Here is an 18,218-nt window from a genome sequence, read left to right as displayed (position 1 = left end):
ACACCAAGAAGGCTGCAATAGATGTTAATCAAGCTAATTCATGCTGCCGAGACTTACTCAAAGGTACTTGGTTTGGACAAACCCAGTGGCCTAAGCATCCCTCTTTATATCTATTTGTCCCTATTAAATTGTATATTTTCTTGGGTGCAGCCTCTTACTGCTACTTCAGTGAGGGAAGGTCACATAACTACAGTTTACTTGACAGAATGAAATTCAGAAGAACAAACCAACTGGAAATTCCCAAGTTACATTTCCTTTCACAAACACACCTCTACCAAGTTAACCTGGGGTCTACAAAAAAGGGAGGTTAAAAAAAAAAAAAAAAAAAGGATAAACCTAAAAATAAAAAAAAATAAACTGAGGATTCTCTTCTTCCCACCCACACAAAGAATGTTAAGTTTAAAAAGACATTTTTTAGATCACTGAAGAGAAGGGACGAATTAGGAATAATTTTAACTTCTTTTCATTGTCCTTCAGTTCAGTTTATACAGTAATTTGTATCTGTGAAAGAATTCAAATTTATTGAATGAAAGGCATTGCTTATGATATATAAAGCAATTAAAAAATAAGTTACTGAAGGGGTAATATATAGCAAATTAAATAATACAGGTTTTGGGGTAATTGATGTGCATTTAATTTAAAAGAAACTGTGTGAGGTCACCACACAGATTTATATAACAGATAAATACAGAAAAACACAAGAAAGTAAGTTTCTATGTGATCCCAACAGAGGTATCCTTTCCTTGATCATAAGAGAACCCTCAGAACCCAATTATTTTTAGAAGCTAAAACTGTTTACAGAAGTGCAAAACACCAAAACATTTTAAGCAAAGCCTTTATTTTCAAGGAAAAAAGTATATTTTCTCATTTTCTGTTCTTGTCATAAATTTTAATTATTTCCAGTGGAACCAAAACCTCCTGAACCCCTTTCAGTGTCATCTAAAACCTGAAAAGACATAAAGGTAGTAAGCCATGTAGTTAATTTCAGATGCTCTTTCAGTTCTCTCCAGCTCCAAATTTGTAAGACTTTTATTCTTGCTATAGCATTGTTTCAAAAAGGAGATTACAGAAAATTAAATTTTTAAAGTTTCATAAATTAAAATATTGAATAAGTTCCAAAAAAGCTAAGGGAACAGTAGAATTTCACAGATATTTAAGTGGTTTATTATCCAAAGTAATGCTGTATAATAGCTATGGAAAACAATTTCAAGAAATTCTAAGATTTAAATTTTGCCTAAAATAGGACTAGTCACATATTCTACCTCAGATGGTCCCCAACTTAGGATGGTTTGACTTATGATTTTTTCACTTTATGATGGTGCTAAAGTGATTTGCGTTCGGTAAAAACTGTGCCCCAAATATTGAATTCTGACCTTTTCATGGACTGGTGATATACGGTGTGATATTCTCGTGATGCTGGGCAATGGGAGCAGGCTGCAGCCACCAGCCAGCCACACCATCACAAGGGTGAACCACTGATAACACAACTGTTCTGTACTCATACAACCATGCTATTTTTCACTTTCAGCATGGTAGTCAATAAATTACATGAGATATTCAACACTTCCTTATAAAACAGGCTTTGTGTTAGATGCTTTTGTCCAACTGTAGGTTAATGTAAGCATTCTGAGCATGTTTAAATTAGGCTAGGCTAAGCTATGATGTTCGGTAGGTTAGACGTATTAAGTGCATTCTCAACTTAAGGTATTTTCAACTTATGATGGATTTATTGGGATGTAATCCCATTGTGAAGTCGAGGAAGATCTGTATTTAGTTACAAATAGCATATTAAATCCTCAAAATTTTATTTTTCCTTCACTGAAGATGTTACATCATGTATTCCCTATTCAGCTTTTAGGATACTTACTTGAACTTCCTCTATTTCTGGGTAAAATATCCGTTCACAAATGAGCTGTGCAATTCGATCACCCTTTTTGACTTCAAAGGAAAAACACAAAACAATTTATTACTGATATTGATGCATTCTCTGTATCCTGCCTTGTACAGTACAATGAGAATTAGAGTAGTATGTGTTACTTAGACATACATAACTTGGAAAACTCATTGCACTTATGTGACTGCATGTATTTGACATACCTTCGAACTTTTCTTTGCCAAAATTAAACAGTACAACACCAACATTTCCTCTATAATCTTCATCTATGACACCAGCTGGAAAAAAGAAAAAAAATATTAGCTTGGTTTATGGTACCGAAAGATTAAGGGTATATGATTACCTCAGAATCATTCCTAAGTAGCTCTGAGAGTTTTATCCTTACAACGAATATGTGAATCTTGCTCTGGTACTATGTAAAGCCTCAAAACTAAGAAATTACTAAAATGCAAATAAGAATTAAGAAAGTGGTCCTAATTTTCCAACCTGTCATCCTTACAAATGGTGACCACTACCTACTCTAAATTGGGAGTAGGCACTTAGCATCTCAGACAAGTCATCCTGAATTGCTCTCTCCAATCCTACTGTCTATTTGTGGCACACCTGTCCAAAAGACTAAGAGAAAATTATGATTTGGGTTTTAAAGGCTTCTCCTGGTAGCAACTTCCCACTAACATCCAGATTGAAATATGATTGAGTCATAAATAAAAATGTCAAAAAGCCTAAATATCTGCAGTAGAATAAGTCAATGTTAAGCAGCAGTCTAGCAAATATCAGAACATTCCATTTTTATAATGAAAATGGAGCTGAATTGTTCAGTTCACATTCTTCTTCTCCTTTTAATTTAAGCTACCAGCCTTTCTCAGAGCATCATCTGTCAGAAGACATTAGCACATAAGCTTAATAATGAGTACACTTTTACACAGAACCGTGTGTAATTAGTACCTGTTTGAGATTATAAACACAAAGGCAGCAAATCTTTGCAGGAGAGAAACTTGAGCCAGAGAAGTACATTTACCAGACTTGCTAGCATTTATCTTTGGGCCAAGAATCCAAAACATTTCCATAAACACAAGCACAGATAATATAGGTGCACCAGGTCTTCTCATTTCCTTTTCTAATATTGAGCAATAATTCACAATTCAATGTCTCTTAGCATATTCAAAGTTGTGCAAACACGACCACAATCAATTTTAGAACATTTTTATTACCGCCAAAAGAAACCCCCTGCCTGTTAGCAGTCACTCTCCTACCCCATTCATCCCCCTCAGTGCCTGTCTCCTTTTATACATAATTCTTTCCCCCCAGTTTGTAAAATGCTGGATAGGATTCATGTGAATCTAATTAAACGTAGCTCCATGTCACATCTTACAGCTTCTCATTAACACCTCACTTCTTTAAAAAACAAAACAAACTCTTATCAAAGAAGAAAAAAGAAAATAAAAAGAATCAGGAATTTAGCTCAATGGGTACTAATGCTGGTTGGTTAGAGTCGTAATTATTTGAAGGTCAACTGAAAAAATTTTTTTTTCTTTTTTAGAACAAGGGTAAGCATCCCCTTTCAATTTTCTCATGTAGGGGGAAAAAAAAGCAAAATTTAAAAAAGTTCCACCATGGGGAAAAATATTCAGAAAACCAACATTTTAGATTTTTCCAGTGGATCAGAGTAGTTTAAATGAACCCCTGTGGTTTATGCATGAATTACTAGGGGTAAGTGAAACTGAACTTAAGCACTTCTTAAAAGGTTCCTGATACAACACTTTTAAGAGTTTGAATTAAAGATAAACATATTTTTAACAGTGAGAAGGGTGAGTATAAAAGTGGCTGTAAGTGGTTCATATCATGTCTAGACTGAAGGAAACAGTATTCTTTTCTGGTTCTACGGCAATAAAACTTTGACCAATTCAAAAAATACTGAAGCCTGGCATCTTTCCCCACTGCCAGTTGATCATTAAATTAGTCCTTGATATTTATTGAAAGAATGGATATAAAAATGAGACCAGCTGTTTTCTATATTATCTAGATGTAGAAAGTTTCAGCTGCAGGAACAGTTTAGATCAGAGTTAATGAAGGAACCCCTCAGTAGCAGGTCATTCCACGCCTCCCATGTCGGAACAAATGACCACACAAGGCCTTGGCATCTCCATGTGGGAGTGCTGAAGTACAGGCTAGCACTCATTCACCTAGAATGCATTAGACGAAGGCAGTGTGGGCTGACTTCTGAACTCTTGTTTCATTACACAAATAGTACAAATACATATGAAGTAAAGGCCAATAATGTTCCCCAATCCTCCCTCAGGTAGCCAATGTTACAATAATATATTTTACACATTTTCTTCCACCTAAAATATTATTGATATCCTTGGGCAGTAATATATCTAAAAGTCATTCTTTTAGATCCAAGATATGGAAATACAGCACCATTATTTCTATGTAACTATTCTCTTACGTAATATCAGATATTCAGGTCGTTTTCACATTTTCCCCATAATAATCAAGGCAGTCCTTTACATACGTTCTTGAGTGTTAGTGTTTTTTATTCTCATCAAATAGTTTCAAAAAAGCACTTTCCTGGGTTGAAGGGTGTGTATATTTAAAATTTTAATGGATATCGCTAGATAACTTTGCAAAAAAGGTATAGCAATTCAAATTTCTATCAGTGACACTTAAGAATGCCCATTTCCAAACTCCCTGACAGTAACAGATAGTAGCAATCTTTTAAATTCTGGCCAATGTGGTGAGTAAAAAATGGTATCTCATGGCTTTATTTACATTTCCCTGATGACTAGTGAGGCTTGGCTTTTTTCCTCCTTACGTGCATTGCACCTCATCCTCTTGTACATTTTATGATCAGTTTTGCTTTTTTCTTATCTGTTTGGGTATTTAACTCTTTCTCATATGACTTGCAAGTATTTATTTGTTTACTTTATGGTATCTTCTACAATACAAAAACACTCCTTTTTGTAAAGGCCTTTGCTATGTATCTGTAAAGTAGTCCTATCACACTTATATGTTTGGGTGTCTTGAATTCTGCAAAGCCAGATTATCTACCTAGATTTTATGCTTGGCACACAGAAGTTTGAGAAGTCCTTAACTAAAAGAAATGAAGTAATTTGAAGCCAATTTAAATGTATAACAAAAAAAAGGCCCTTCTTTTTTTTTAAGTATGAATGCCAATAGTATAAAAAAAATCTAATAGTTCTAAGTTCATTTATTACTTATTACTCAAAAGCAAACTGACCTTCAAGAAAAACACAAGACTTATTCCTTTTCTACGTAAGGGACATAAACATCAGGGATATTTCTCTTCATGAGAAAGCAGAAAGTATTTTGAAGTTATCACTGGAAAAATCATGCATTGGAACTGGCAGAGTGATTAACTGACTTCAGGCAAAAGTTTTACTGTGTCAAGACTTTGGCATGTCATTTGTTGGAAACCCTCTTTAGTGAAAACTATCCCCACCTACCAGATGTGAATTCTGAACGGAATCCTGCATACTCAACTTTTCCCTTTGACCCTTATTTACAGCCTGGGAATTCTAACAACATCCCTCTTCTGAAATAAAAACTGTGGCCAACTATGATAAACTTGTGCCTAAGAGACATTTCTAAGATACTATGCATCCAAGAACACACCACAATGTGATTGTGTGAATAATACCACACCAACCACCAGGCAAACTAACTTTCCACTGCTTTCACATGAAATTTTTTCAAAGGATTGTTTTAAACAGAGCAAAAATTAGTAACAAAGTCGGAAAAAGTTTCCATTTAAAAAAAAAAGGTCTGATAAGTCCCTAAGGGACAGGAAATATCAGATACATTATCATTCAATCTTCCCATCATTCAGGGACAAGCACACTAATTTTCATTGTTACAGATACGGAAACTGAGGCTCAGAAAAGTTAAGTAATAACTAGCTTGTTAGTGACAAAGCTGGGGCCCAAATCCTGTTGTTATTCCAAAGCCCATGTTCCTTTCACAACCCTTTGAAATTTATTTAAAAATATATACAATCTTTTACATCCTTAAGTTATAGGCCTAAGTGACCATACTGACCTTGTAAAAGTATATTTGAAAGTCAAGCATAACTGAACCCAGGCAATCCTCAGCCCCCGAGGTCCCTCCGTCTCAGTCAAACTCTGCTCCTCTTCAGTCCCTAAGACCTACTTTTAGGCTCCCGACTTGCCCCACAGCACCATCTAGTGACGCCATGGGGAGACAGCCCAGGGACAGGCTTCAGCCACATGTTAACCCCTGAAGTGCAGGTAACAGTGAGCTAATTCAGGGCAGGGCTCCGCTGGTGGAGGGAAGGGGCAGGGTGACTCACAGTATTTAACTGCAGTGGAAAGAACAAGGGGACTGGAATAATATGGATGGATTCCAGTTTTTAACGTATCAACTTGGGCTCATTTTTTTTTAATAAATTTTTTCATTTATTTATTTTTGGCTGTGCTGGGTCATCGTTGGTGCGTGCAGGCTTTTCTCTAGCTGCAGTGAGCGGGGGTTACTCTTCATTGCGGTGTGCGGGCTTCTCATTGTGGTGGCTTCTCTTGTTGCAGAGCATGGGCCCTAGAGCGCATGGGCTTCAGTAGTTGTGGCATGTGGGCTCAGCAGTTGTGGCTCACGGTCTCTAGAGTACAGGCTCAGTAGTTGTGGCACATGGGCTTAGTTGCTCTGTGGCATGTGGGATCTTCCCGGACCAGGGCTCGAACCCCTATCCCCTGCATTGGCAGGCAGATTCTTAACCACTGTGCCACCAGGGAAGTCCCAACTTGGGCTCATTTCTGAGCCAGTTTCCTGGTCTGTTAAAAAGTAGCTTTGTAGGGCTTCCCTGGTGGCGCAGTGGTTGAGAGTCCACCTGCCGATGCAGGGGACACGGGTTTGTGTCCCGGTCCGGGAAGATCCCACATGCCACGGAGCGGCTAGGCCCGTGAGCCATGGCCGCTGAGCCTGCGCGTCCGGAGCCTGTGCTCCGCAAGGGGAGAGGCCACAACAGTGAGAGGCCCGCGTAACGCAAAAAAAAAAAAAAAAAAAAAAAAGTAGCTTTGTAAAAACGGCAAGAGGTGGAGAATTTAGCATACCCACTTATCCGAGGGCCAGGATGTCTTGTTAGAGAAGCACTCACTACAGTTGCTTAAATAATGATATAAAAGCTTTTCCTTTCCTTATAATAACAAACTTCCGTCTATGAATAGAGTCATTTTTGGACTAAATGCGGATTATCACTAAACCAAGGCAAAATCCTATCTGTCAGATAGTGTCTAGCTTATTAGGAAAATAACATGCATTTCACATAATGGTCATTAAAAAATTAGACATACTCAAATAGCATTTAAAACTATATCATAGTTGTAACTTCAGAGACAGAAATTTCTAAAAGGAAAGACACAACAAAAATCATTTTCTTTTCTTGATAAAAATAAAATTTGTCATTTGATTACTGCCTCTTAAGCAAAGACAAAGTAAACACTTGCAAATATTTACAGAATAAAAATGTAAATATATTACCTCCTACATCTATGAAGTGTTTTGCAGCCAAGCCAGAACGTGGAGCTACAAAACAAAAAAGGAGAAATTGACTGTCTTAAGAGGGAAGGGCAATACTTAATATAACTGACACAATTCAAGCATGTCAATCTCATCTCCTATAACATCCGTATCTTAATCTTAACCTTAGCAGATGGCTCTGAATTAAAAATGTATTTATCACATTGTATTACCAAAGTAGAAAAGAACAGTTTAGAAAATGTTGACAAGGTTTAATTCAAAACCAAGTTAAACCACTCCAGCATGTCTTTAGGCAACTGAGGATCTATGGTGGTGAAGCTGTGGACTGCTGGAATGAACTGGGAGGTGAACAAGTGGGGAAAACTGTAAACAAGTCTGTCCAGACGTCTGGTCACAAAGGGAGGATGGTAGCTGGCAGGGACATGGGGCAGAGGAAGAGGACTTTTATTTTAAGGTAGGAAATCAGAGCATGTTGCAGTATGGGAACAGACATACATGGGACCATGCAGGATGGGAACATCATACTGGGAAGAAGGCAGAGAGAGAGAGAAAGGCATAAACGCAACCACAGAGTAGCAGAGCTTAGCCTAGAACTTGGAACTCCTACTCATAATTCAGATGCCAAAAGACATGTTTGTATGAAACAAATGAACCAGAGTAAGAAGCTAAGTTTATACCTTATTCTTGCTGACTTGAACATCAGGCCTACCATTAATTACCCTAACTTCTAGTATTTTATTCCAGAATAACCTGTATCAGCCACTTTGTCAATAAATGCTACACCTTCCTGCCTTCACTGTTATTTCACCCCATCTCCTAACTGCCCCCCCCAAAATACACTAAAAATGCAGTCAGTGCTGGCAAAAAGAGATGAAGAGAGCACTCATCTCATTTTTCTTTTAAAGGCTGAAGTATTAGCAGTTCTCTGACCCGTGGCTAACAAGACTCCCCCAGGGATCACAGTTCCATTTGCTCCTTTATGTTTACTCTGAAGTTAGTCAGCAAGTAATTATGCTCTTGAAAAGAAGTTTTAAACTCTTTCTATAGTGACAACTGACTCGGGGCAGAAAAGTCAAACCTGTTGACTTGACGTGCATTTTGTCCTCTCTCCTCCCTCTGTGAGTCATTTCCCTCTAGTGCACTGAAGTGCATCCCTTACCTAGGACACCCCATGAGAGGATACCCAAAGGGGGAAAGGCTAAGGGGCCTGATGTTTTCAGGGGTTAGAAACTTTACTCTCATAAGATGCCATGTGCCATTATCCTGAACCTGCCTCTTTTTTCTTATAAAACAAATACCACCTTCACAAAGAAATCTGACTTCATATGCAATCTGATCCTTGAAGGGGGAGTTGGTATAAGACTGGAAAAAGCACCAGTTAAAAATCACCTATACTTTCAGTTTTTCTCACAGTGAGTAGTTGTGAAAACAACCTCCTGGGCCAATGTGAGTGTCCTAAAAGCTTAAGTAAGGAATTGAAAGAAAAAAAAAAAGCAAAGCGATAGAGGCAAAAGTAGATATGTAAAGGAAAGTTTTCAAATGACTGCAGTTGCCATCACAGGTGGCATGTCTTTATTTTAGGACACAGGCCGAGCAATATACCTTCCCTCATTTATACCCCAAATGAAACGAAGATGAAAGAACATATCACAAAGGAAGAGCCTGACAAAGAGTTACCTGTGTCTCAAATCACTTACCTACTCTCCCATAGCACCCAGAAGGAAGAGCTATCTGAATGTCTGTTTTCACAAGGGCTTTCTCCATAGGTGGTACTGTGTAATCATAGGCACTAGGAAAATAATGAAAGATAACTGGTATTTAGATATAGTAATTCTCTGTGCATTTTTTGGTGAAAGAGGTGACATGTAAATATATTCTCCCCTGAACAAAATTTTGTTGGCAAATTGAGGTAATTATTTAGCAGGAGGGGGCTGAAAGGCAGACTTTAAAAGGTATATGCTTCACTAACATGGTATGAAAAGAGGAAAATAAAGAACCAAGAAAGAAGGGTAGATAATAGCAAATAATAGCTAACATTTATTAAGCCCTTACTGTGTGCCAGGCACAGTTCTAATTGCTTTGTATAACTCATTTTATTCTCACAACAATCCTCTAATCGTTAGGGAAAACATGTAGAAGGAAAGGAGAAAATAGATGGCCAACATAAATGGTGGTGGTGGTGGGGCATTGGTTCAGCTGTGTTGCATCTGTTCTGGTCTTGGTGGTTTACCAAGCTTACCAAGTGGTGGCCATGAACTTCACTGGCTGAGGGAGAGAGCCGACCACTGTGAACAGGCCCTGGAGATGGACACTACTGAGGAACTGATTCTCTAAGGTCCACACACCAAATACTGCTACTTTGTTATTACTGTAGCCCTCTCCTTGATAGAAATTTAAGAGATTTTACAATAAGCAGAACTGGAAGTTACTTTTGAGCCCTTAATTAAGACTGGTAAAGTGGTGCTATATTTTTACTTCTTTCATTGGAATTTCCTCTCTTGAAATAGTTAAAACTCTAATTTATCGAAGAGATATTTCCATGTCTATTTCAGTATACAGAAAGTCACCTGTGTTAGGAGGATGCTTACAAAGTATCTTAAATCGAAGTCTCTCCTAAGACTCACAACAGCGTCCAGATATGGTGTAGTCAATGTATATCACTCTACTTTTATTCATGAAAATAAAGGGCTACAGCTTTCAGCCACAACAGTCTATACCTCACTTTTCTTTTTCCTTCTTTTCTCCCACTATCATCACATACTCCTTTCTTCCCTTCTGTGGTACTTATGACTTAGACCAGTGCTTCTCACATTAGAATTATCTGGGATGCTTTAAAATAAATCCTAAGGCTTGGGATTTAGTCATGTAATCAACACCCCCTCCTCCCCAATATCACTTTTGACCTACCTTAATGGTTCTAAGAACTGGGGACAGTAGTCAAGTGGAAAAAAAAAAGCACTGAATTCAGGGTCAAAAATTCTATTATATTCAAGCCCTTGGGCAATTAATTCATCTCTTCACAAACTCCCACATCTGTAAAAAGTACCACTCATCTACTTCAGGATTGTTGTGAGTATTAAATACATTAGCACATATGCCAGTTTTTAGTACAGGTAAAAAGTGCTGTACAAGAGAGAAGATGGTAGTATTACTAACATCCCTGCTTTTCATATTTGGATCCTTTTGGAAATTTCCAGTCCTTGGAGTGAACCTAAATATGGACATATAGAGAAATGTTACTAACCCTTAAAGGTAGAAGCAACTTTCATTAATCTTTCTTAGCTACCTTATTACCTAAGAACCTAGGCTCCTACCGTGGCTTTTCTTTCTACTGAGCACAGCATCATTCTCAGGCCACTCCTTGAAGGCCAAAGTGGGCCTTCTTCATCTCTACTCTCCACTCTGAAAGGGTGCAATAAATGTTGCAAAATAAATAACACCTGGGCGGACATTCACTGGTATTTACCACTCCACACTCTGCCCAAATCCGTATTTAATTTATGCTAAAGAGGAAAGCTAAAATTTTCAACATTAAAAAAAGGCAGAAACCCTATATAATGCAAAAAGCGTTTGTTTCTGTACTTTTAAGCGTCTGTTTCAAGTTTTGGCAGCAGCGGGCTGGAATGTAAGCTAAGCTGAGAGCGCTATACTTCGGAAACTGGGACTTCTCCGCGAGAGGTAAGGATGACGGGACAGAAGGCGGCCCTCTCAGCCTCTTCGCCCGGGCCGGCCTTCCTCGGGGACGCGGGCGGACAGGGTGCCCACTCACCTGTATAGGTCATAGCCCGCGGCGCGCTCGGACCCCTTGGTCGGAGCGGTGGCGTGCTCCGAAAGCCGGACAAAGCGGAGCCGCATGCCACCCTTCTCCGCAGGCCGGGCCCGTTTGCTGGGGGAGATGACTTGTGCCTCTTGAGAGCAGGGCATGGCAGGGCAGAACGTGAGCACAAAGGATCAGGCGGAACAAGAGACAGCAGGATGAGCGCAGCGGACCAGTTCTAAACTTCCCGCCGAAAACTCCCCGCCCCGCCCCCCTTACCCCTCCGGACGAGCCCACGGTTCTGGCTGAGAGGGGAGATGGGTCTCAAATTTGGGGCTGGAAATCCTCCTCGGAAAAGATCTGGGAACAGAAAGTACTGAGCCTTTTCAAGCTTTCCAAACTAAATGCATGGATCCAAAGTTAGTGGCAGCTTCTCTGGCCTTGCCCTCACCCCAAAATAGAAAACCACTTCCCTTCCCCATGAGGGGACGCGAATGAACTCGCTCCCGCGCCGCTGGGGCTGCGGTCCCTCCCACTCCCCCCCAACGCCCAAAGCCCAAGGGCTTCGTCGGGCCCTGCCTGTTGGCCCGCCCCATCTGCGGCCAGGGGATGGGCGCGGGGTCAGCCGGCCGGCACCCAGCCTCCCCACGCCGTGTCCTTCCAGCCTGGGCCCCGACATTACTGGCGCTGCGGCAACCTCGGCTAAGACTGCGGGCGCTGGTCAGCGGCCGGAGCGCCGGGAGCTACACGTCCCCCCCGCGGGGTGGGATCGAGGGACGAACCTGGCCTGGAGGGCCCTGCGGCCTCCGTTCTCGGTCTTGCCTGGCGCGCGCCGTTAAACACAGAGCGGAGCAAAGACGGAAGGAAATGGTAGCTGAGCACTGGGCGAGGGCAGAGGTAAGTCATTTGCCCGGGTTTGGGCGCAGGTTGGTGCCGCTACTGCAGGCGCGCGCCAAGTCTGCACCGAAAGACGCGTCCCAGTTAAATGACCTCGGAAGCAGTAACCGCCGCCGTTTGACGAGGGGCGCACGGAGGCGGCGCATCAACAGCCCTCGGGCGGGCGTAGGCCCGGGTCCTCCCGGAAAGCTGTGCACTCGGCGTCCTGAATCTCGCTGCTGCCTGCGGCTGCCTCTGCTTCCCTCTGTCGACTCTCACCTTTCATCTGGCGCTGGTTTTCCGAGGTCCGGGCCCAGCGCTCTGTCGATTTACCTGGGGCGGTGCAGCTCGCGGCCATGACTCGCTGGCTTCTAATCTCAGGGGCCCCCAAAGCGACGGAACCGCATCACGATGCCCGTGACGGTCACCGCTCAGTGCTGCGCCCTAGGCGGTGGGCAAGGCAGCGAGTTCGATTTCCTTCCAACACTGAAGAGTGCAAGCTGGAGTGTTGTGGAGTGTTGTTTATTCTCAAAGGGGGCGGGGGACACAGTCTTGAGGATAAACCACAGGGACATCTCGGTTGAAATCCTAGCACTCTTTCGGATGACCCCACAAGAGCACAGAGGAGGACCCCTGTAACTGATTCGAACAAAGGTTCCGGGCCACACTGGTATAATTTACAGTGGGGATGAGTAAATAACTTTTCAGGTAATTATAAATTGATTTTTCTAGGATACGACTATCTCCACCTACCTCTGGAACTGACGCTAAAATCTCAAAACTAAATTGTAATGCATTTTGTCAACAGAAATACAAACTATAGGGCAGTTTTAGGAAAATGACAAATAAAAATGTTAGGGAATTGTTGGGGAAGTTTTCAGACTTCCTGGCTATGCCTTTCCTTACAGGCCCCACCTTTTCGGTCTCCTTTACTGGCTCTTCCTCTTAAATGCTGGAATTCCTCTGGGCGAGGAATGCTCTATTTACACTCTTCACCCATGGCTTTAAATATCTGTACTCTGAGGACTCCCCAAATTTATACCTATAGCAAGGTGATCTGGGCCCTCCTCTTCAACCTTCTCTAGAGCCTTCTGGCTCACGCCTGTTGCTCCTGGCCACAGTGGCATTCTAACAGTTTCTAGACCCACCAGCCTTTCCTGCCTGGGAGTCTATACACATCCTTCCTTGATTTATGCTCCATGTGTTTCAAGTCTCGCTCATCTCTGAAAGAACTTTTGTGACAAACAACTGAAGTAGCTGCCCTTTGTTTCCCTCACCACCATTTTCTAGCACACAATCCGTTTTTTTCTATTCACACCACTTGTTACTACAATCTGTATCTCTTCTATGTATTTATTTTCTTGTTCATTGTCTATTTGCTCTAGTAGACAGAAGCTCCATGAGGGCAGGGACCAAATGTGTCTTCGTTCACCATTGTACTCCTGGGGCCTAGCTTAGTGCCTGGCTCAGAATGTGCTTGATAACTATTTGTTGTATGAATGAATGAATGATAAGAGATCTCATTGCTATTCCATCGGGACCCTGCATATGATCTCAGAGTCTTCTGATTTTTCCGTCCATTCCTTTAATGTTTAATCAAAAGTTTGTTCCATATAATGCTTTTTCATGGTCTACACTGAAAAACATCAATCCCTTCCTAACCCCTCCACAAACACCCTTCCTCAACTCTCACTCCTTAGGGGCAATACTTCCAACTTTTTTTGGCTCTTTCTATTGGAATCTACCTCCCTGTTTCTAAATTATATGTTGCTATTTATTTTTTTAATGGCATAGAAATGGCCTTCTGAATTAGAGTAGTTGAGGATTAAGTCTCTTAACCCCCTCTCCACCCCATTCTGCCAATAGTTTTGTAACAATTTTTTGTGTAAGTCAGCAGTTAGTATTTACTTTATCATGACTGTTAAATATCGACTTCAGAGACGAGTAATATGATAGGAGTATTTCGTTTTTTTACACCTGTCCCCCTCAAGTTTATAACTGCCTTATTTTCCTATTTTTATTGGTGATGGTGTTTTTCATTCACCCATTGCTTGTTTTCTCCAAATGTTCCAGGGATCCTATACCTTAAACATCTATCACATCAAATGAAACACTGAAACTTAAATCCCCTATCAGTCCAGATTTTCCCTCCCTCACTCCTCTGTTCTTTTGCTCTGGTCTGTGCAAGTGACCCTCTAGTCCTGCTGAATAACTGTTATCCTGGGACTTCCCTTTGCCCCTATCTTATGTTGGAGCCCTGGTTTTATGGATCTAGTATCTTCCTTTTAGTTTACTTCCTCATTTTGCTGAAGTACTTTCTCTAGTAATTTCCTAAGGAAGTTTGCATTAAAGATAGTTTGAGTCCTTGCATATCCTAAAATGTAGTGACTGTAATGACTCCTTTACCCAGACCCACGAATGAAGTGAGCTTCATTCGTGAAACTTCTTAGAACCAGTAGTGAGATCTGCCTTATCTTTTATAACACTTACCATATCATTCATTAGCTATATACTCCCCTTGTGTAATCATCTCAACTACATGCATTTATCTTTCACATTAGTAAAAGTCATAAACTTTTATGAATGCTTTGAAGCACCTACTTCAGTATTTTACACTGGAAATGTTTTGTTTGGCTCCTTATAATAGCTAACACCAAGAAAGTATTAAGCTATTTCTTCTATTAATGTGGAGACTGAAAATTATATTGTTGTCACTTTTCATCTGAGTTTATTTTAGATTGAAAAGAAGGGAATAATCCAGCTGGAAAAGAGTAACAGGTTAGGGGTCTGAACCACTAAGCGTTTAAAGAATATTCCTTATGACACTGAAATATGATTTTATATGAAAATACACCTTAAATTCAAGATACTACAGTAAAGAAGAACCAGACATGTTTATTTCAGGCTGTATATTGATCAGAATATAATTATCCTATCAGTCATGCTGATAATTTAATTACTTAAATCTTGTGCCAGAGTGAACCTACTGAGAATGCAAGTCTGTACTTTCAAGCAAAGTTGTCCTTCCTATCTTTGCCGTTTTAGGGCTTTTTCTCTTTTTAACAAGGACATACATGGTGATTACTTTATATTACAGGTATATTCTAAGTGCTTTATAAATATTAACTCATTTAATCACAACAAACAGAGAAAACAAGTGCTATTACTATCCCCATCATACAGATGGGGAAACCAAAGCACAGAGAGGTCAAATAATTTGCCTGAGACCACACAGCTCACAACCAGAAAGAGATGGAGCCAAGAGTCAACTTCAGGTAGTCTGGCTTCAGAGTCCTTGCACTTAGCCACTCTCTGGGTTTGTATATGCCTAATGAGACTATGACAACTCTTCTTAATACTGAGCCTGGCCCTTGTTCTCCAGGTCTGGGAAAGATGTGTGTAGAAAATTAACCAGACATTCTTCGTTTCACAGTTGACCGTGGCCTCCTTGTTCAAACATTTCTTCACCGGGACATACTCTGGTTTTCCTCCCACATCACCTGTCTCTTCTCAGTCTCTTTTCAGTCTCCTCTTCTCTTTTCAACCTTTTCTCTTGCTCAAGATAAAAAGCCTTAGAATCTTGCTTCCTCCCCTTTTCTCTCAGATCTTCCCTTATCTAAAAATAGTCGTCTTCTAAGCACCACCTAATGCTTTACCCTATTTGATTTTTCTTCATAGCACAATACTACATGAAATTATGTACATATTTATTCATTTCACTTGTATGTTTCTTCCACTAGCATGTAAACTCCATACTGGATTTAAATCTATCCTTTAAATTTAAATTTAAATCTATCCTTTCATATGTTCTCTGTTTGTTTTTACCCCTTGTGCCTTTTAAATTTTATTATTTTTATTTAAATTAATTTAATTATTTTATTATTTTTAATTATTTAATTATTTAAATTTAATTATTATTAATTATTTTATTGTTTCACTTTTCCCTCTATTAATTTAGAAGTTTTACTCTCTGATTCTGTTGCTTCAGATAAATTAAAACACACATGCTTAATTCATGAGTTTCAAAGATCTAAAACAAAATTATTATCTTTTTTCTGGATAACATAAGGACCTTAGAATGCTTTGACTCCATTAATTTTTCTTTTGGCATATATACTATTATTGTCTGGTATTTTAAACATTTTTTTTTGTTATTTCTGACATATACATTTTAAAATAATAACTACAATTATGACTTATAACATTATACCAGAACATATAAGATTTTTAGAAATTTCATGTAATGTCTGAAACATTTATATTAACATATTTCCATACAAATAACCCAAAGAAAATTTAGTACTACTTGGTTTTTTTTGTTTGTTTGTTTTATACTGCAGGTTCTTATTAGTCATCAATTTTATACACATCAGTGTATACATGTCAATCCCAGTTGCCCAGTGCAGCACACCACCATCCCCACCCCACCGCGGTTTTCCTCCTTGGTGTCCATACGTTTGTTCTCTACATCTGTGTCTCAGCTTCTGCCCTGCAAACCGGTTCATCTGTACCATTTTTCTAGGTTCCACATACATGCGTTAATATACGATATTTGTTTTTCTCTTTCTGACTTACTTCGCTCTGTATGACAGTCTGTAGATCCATCCACGTCTCAACAAATGACTCAATTTCATTCCTTTTTTATGACTGAGTAATATTCCATTGTATATATGTACCTCAACTTCTTTATCCATTCGTCTGTTGATGGGCATTTAGGTTGCTTCCATGACCTGGCTATTGTCAATACTGCTGCAGTGAACATTGGGGTGCATGTGTCTTTTTGAATTATGATTTTCTCTGGGTATATGCCCAGTAGTGGGATTGCTAGGTCATATGGTAATTCTATTTTTAGATTTTTAAGGAACCTCCATACTGTTCTCCATAGTGGCTGTATCAATTTACATTCCCACCAACAGTGCAAGAGGGTTCCCTTTTCTCCACACCCTCTCCAGCATTTGTTGTTTGTAGATTTTCTGATGATGCCCATTCTAACTGGTGTGAGGTGATACCTCATTGTAGTTTTGATTTGCATTCCTCTAATAATCAGTGATGTTGAGCAGCTTTGCATGTGCTTCTTGGCCATCTGTATGTCTTCTTTGGAGAAATGTCTATTTAGGTCTTCTGCCCATTTTTGGATTGGGTTGTTTGTTTCTTTAATATTGAGCTGCATGAGCTGTTTATATATTTTGGAGATTAATCCTTTGTCCGTTGATTCATTTGCAAATATTTTCTCCCATTCTGAGGGTTGTCTTTTCGTCTTGTTTATGGTTTCCTTTGCTGTGCAAAAGCTTTGAAGTTTCATTAGGTCCCATTTGTTTATTTTTGTTTTTATTTCCATTACTCTAGGAAGTGGATCAAAAAAGATCTTGCTGTGATTTATGTCAAAGAGTGTTCTTCCTATGTTTTCCTCTCAGAGTTTTACAGTGTCTGGTCTTACATTTAGGTCTCGAATACATTTTGAGTTTATTTTTGTGTAAGGTGTTAGGGAGTGTTCTAATTTCATTCTTTTACATGTAGCTCTCCAGTTTTCCCAGCACCACTTATAGAAGAAACTGTCTTTTCTCCATTGTATATCTTTGCCTCCTTTGTCATAGATGAGTTGACCATAGGTGTGTGCCTTTCTCTCTGGGCTTTCTATCTTGTTCCATTGATCTCTGTTTCTGTTTTGTTCCAGTACCATATTGTCTTGATTACTGTAGCTTTGTAGTATAGTCTGAAGTCAGGGAGTCTGATTCCTCCAACTCCTTTTTCTTCCCTCAAGACTGCTTTGGCTATCCGGGGTCTTTTGTGTCTCCATACAAATTTTAAGATGAATTGTTCTAGTTCCGTAAAAAATGCCATTGGTAACTTGATAGGGATTGCATTGAATCTGTAGGTTGCTTTGGGTAGTATAGTCATTTTCACAATATTGATTCTTCCAATCCAAGAACATGGTATATCTCTCCATCTGTTGGTATCATCTTTAATTTCTTTCATCAGTGTCTTATAGTTTTCTGCATACAGGTCTTTTGTCTTCTTAGGTAGGTTTATTCCTAGGTATTTTATTCTTTTTGTTGCAATGGTAAATGAGAGTGTTTCCATAATTTCTCTTTCAGATTTTTCATCGTTACTGTATAGGAATGCAAGAGATTTCTGTGCATTAATTTTGTATCCTGCAACTTTACCAAATTCATTGATTAG

At 39.6% G+C, this 18,218-nt stretch overlaps 1 protein-coding gene and 1 long non-coding RNA gene across 4 annotated transcripts in view; one reads left to right on the top strand and one right to left on the bottom strand.

Moving 5' to 3' along the window:
* Nucleotides 1-818: 818 nt before the first annotated feature.
* On the bottom strand, nucleotides 819-12,465 carry DUT (deoxyuridine triphosphatase). Of its 3 annotated transcripts, XM_060149429.1 has the most exons (8): nucleotides 11,945-12,311; nucleotides 11,442-11,522; nucleotides 11,175-11,313; nucleotides 9,103-9,194; nucleotides 7,406-7,450; nucleotides 2,098-2,172; nucleotides 1,868-1,938; nucleotides 819-946 (listed from the first exon to the last, which is right to left on the bottom strand). In XM_060149429.1, exons 1-8 carry the CDS (start codon nucleotides 12,066-12,068, stop codon nucleotides 890-892), a joined length of 684 nt encoding a protein of 227 aa, XP_060005412.1. In that variant the 5' UTR covers nucleotides 12,069-12,311; the 3' UTR covers nucleotides 819-889. The 3 variants fall into 3 exon arrangements, with proteins under 3 accessions (XP_060005412.1, XP_060005426.1, XP_060005419.1); XM_060149443.1 differs by lacking the exons at nucleotides 11,442-11,522; nucleotides 11,945-12,311 and adding an exon at nucleotides 12,318-12,465; XM_060149436.1 differs by lacking the exon at nucleotides 11,442-11,522.
* Nucleotides 11,697-18,218, top strand: part of LOC132520747 (uncharacterized) — a 21,187-nt gene continuing 14,665 nt past the window's right edge. The window contains exon 1 of the long non-coding RNA XR_009540612.1: nucleotides 11,697-12,059. This is a non-coding gene — a long non-coding RNA (uncharacterized LOC132520747). The remainder of the gene's footprint in view (nucleotides 12,060-18,218) is intronic.

This window comes from Lagenorhynchus albirostris, chromosome 1, assembly GCF_949774975.1.
Source record: "Lagenorhynchus albirostris chromosome 1, mLagAlb1.1, whole genome shotgun sequence".
Taxonomy (NCBI): Eukaryota; Metazoa; Chordata; class Mammalia; order Artiodactyla; family Delphinidae; genus Lagenorhynchus; species Lagenorhynchus albirostris.
Note: the sequence above shows the minus strand (reverse complement) of the source record. Positions and strands in the feature narration are given on the sequence as shown.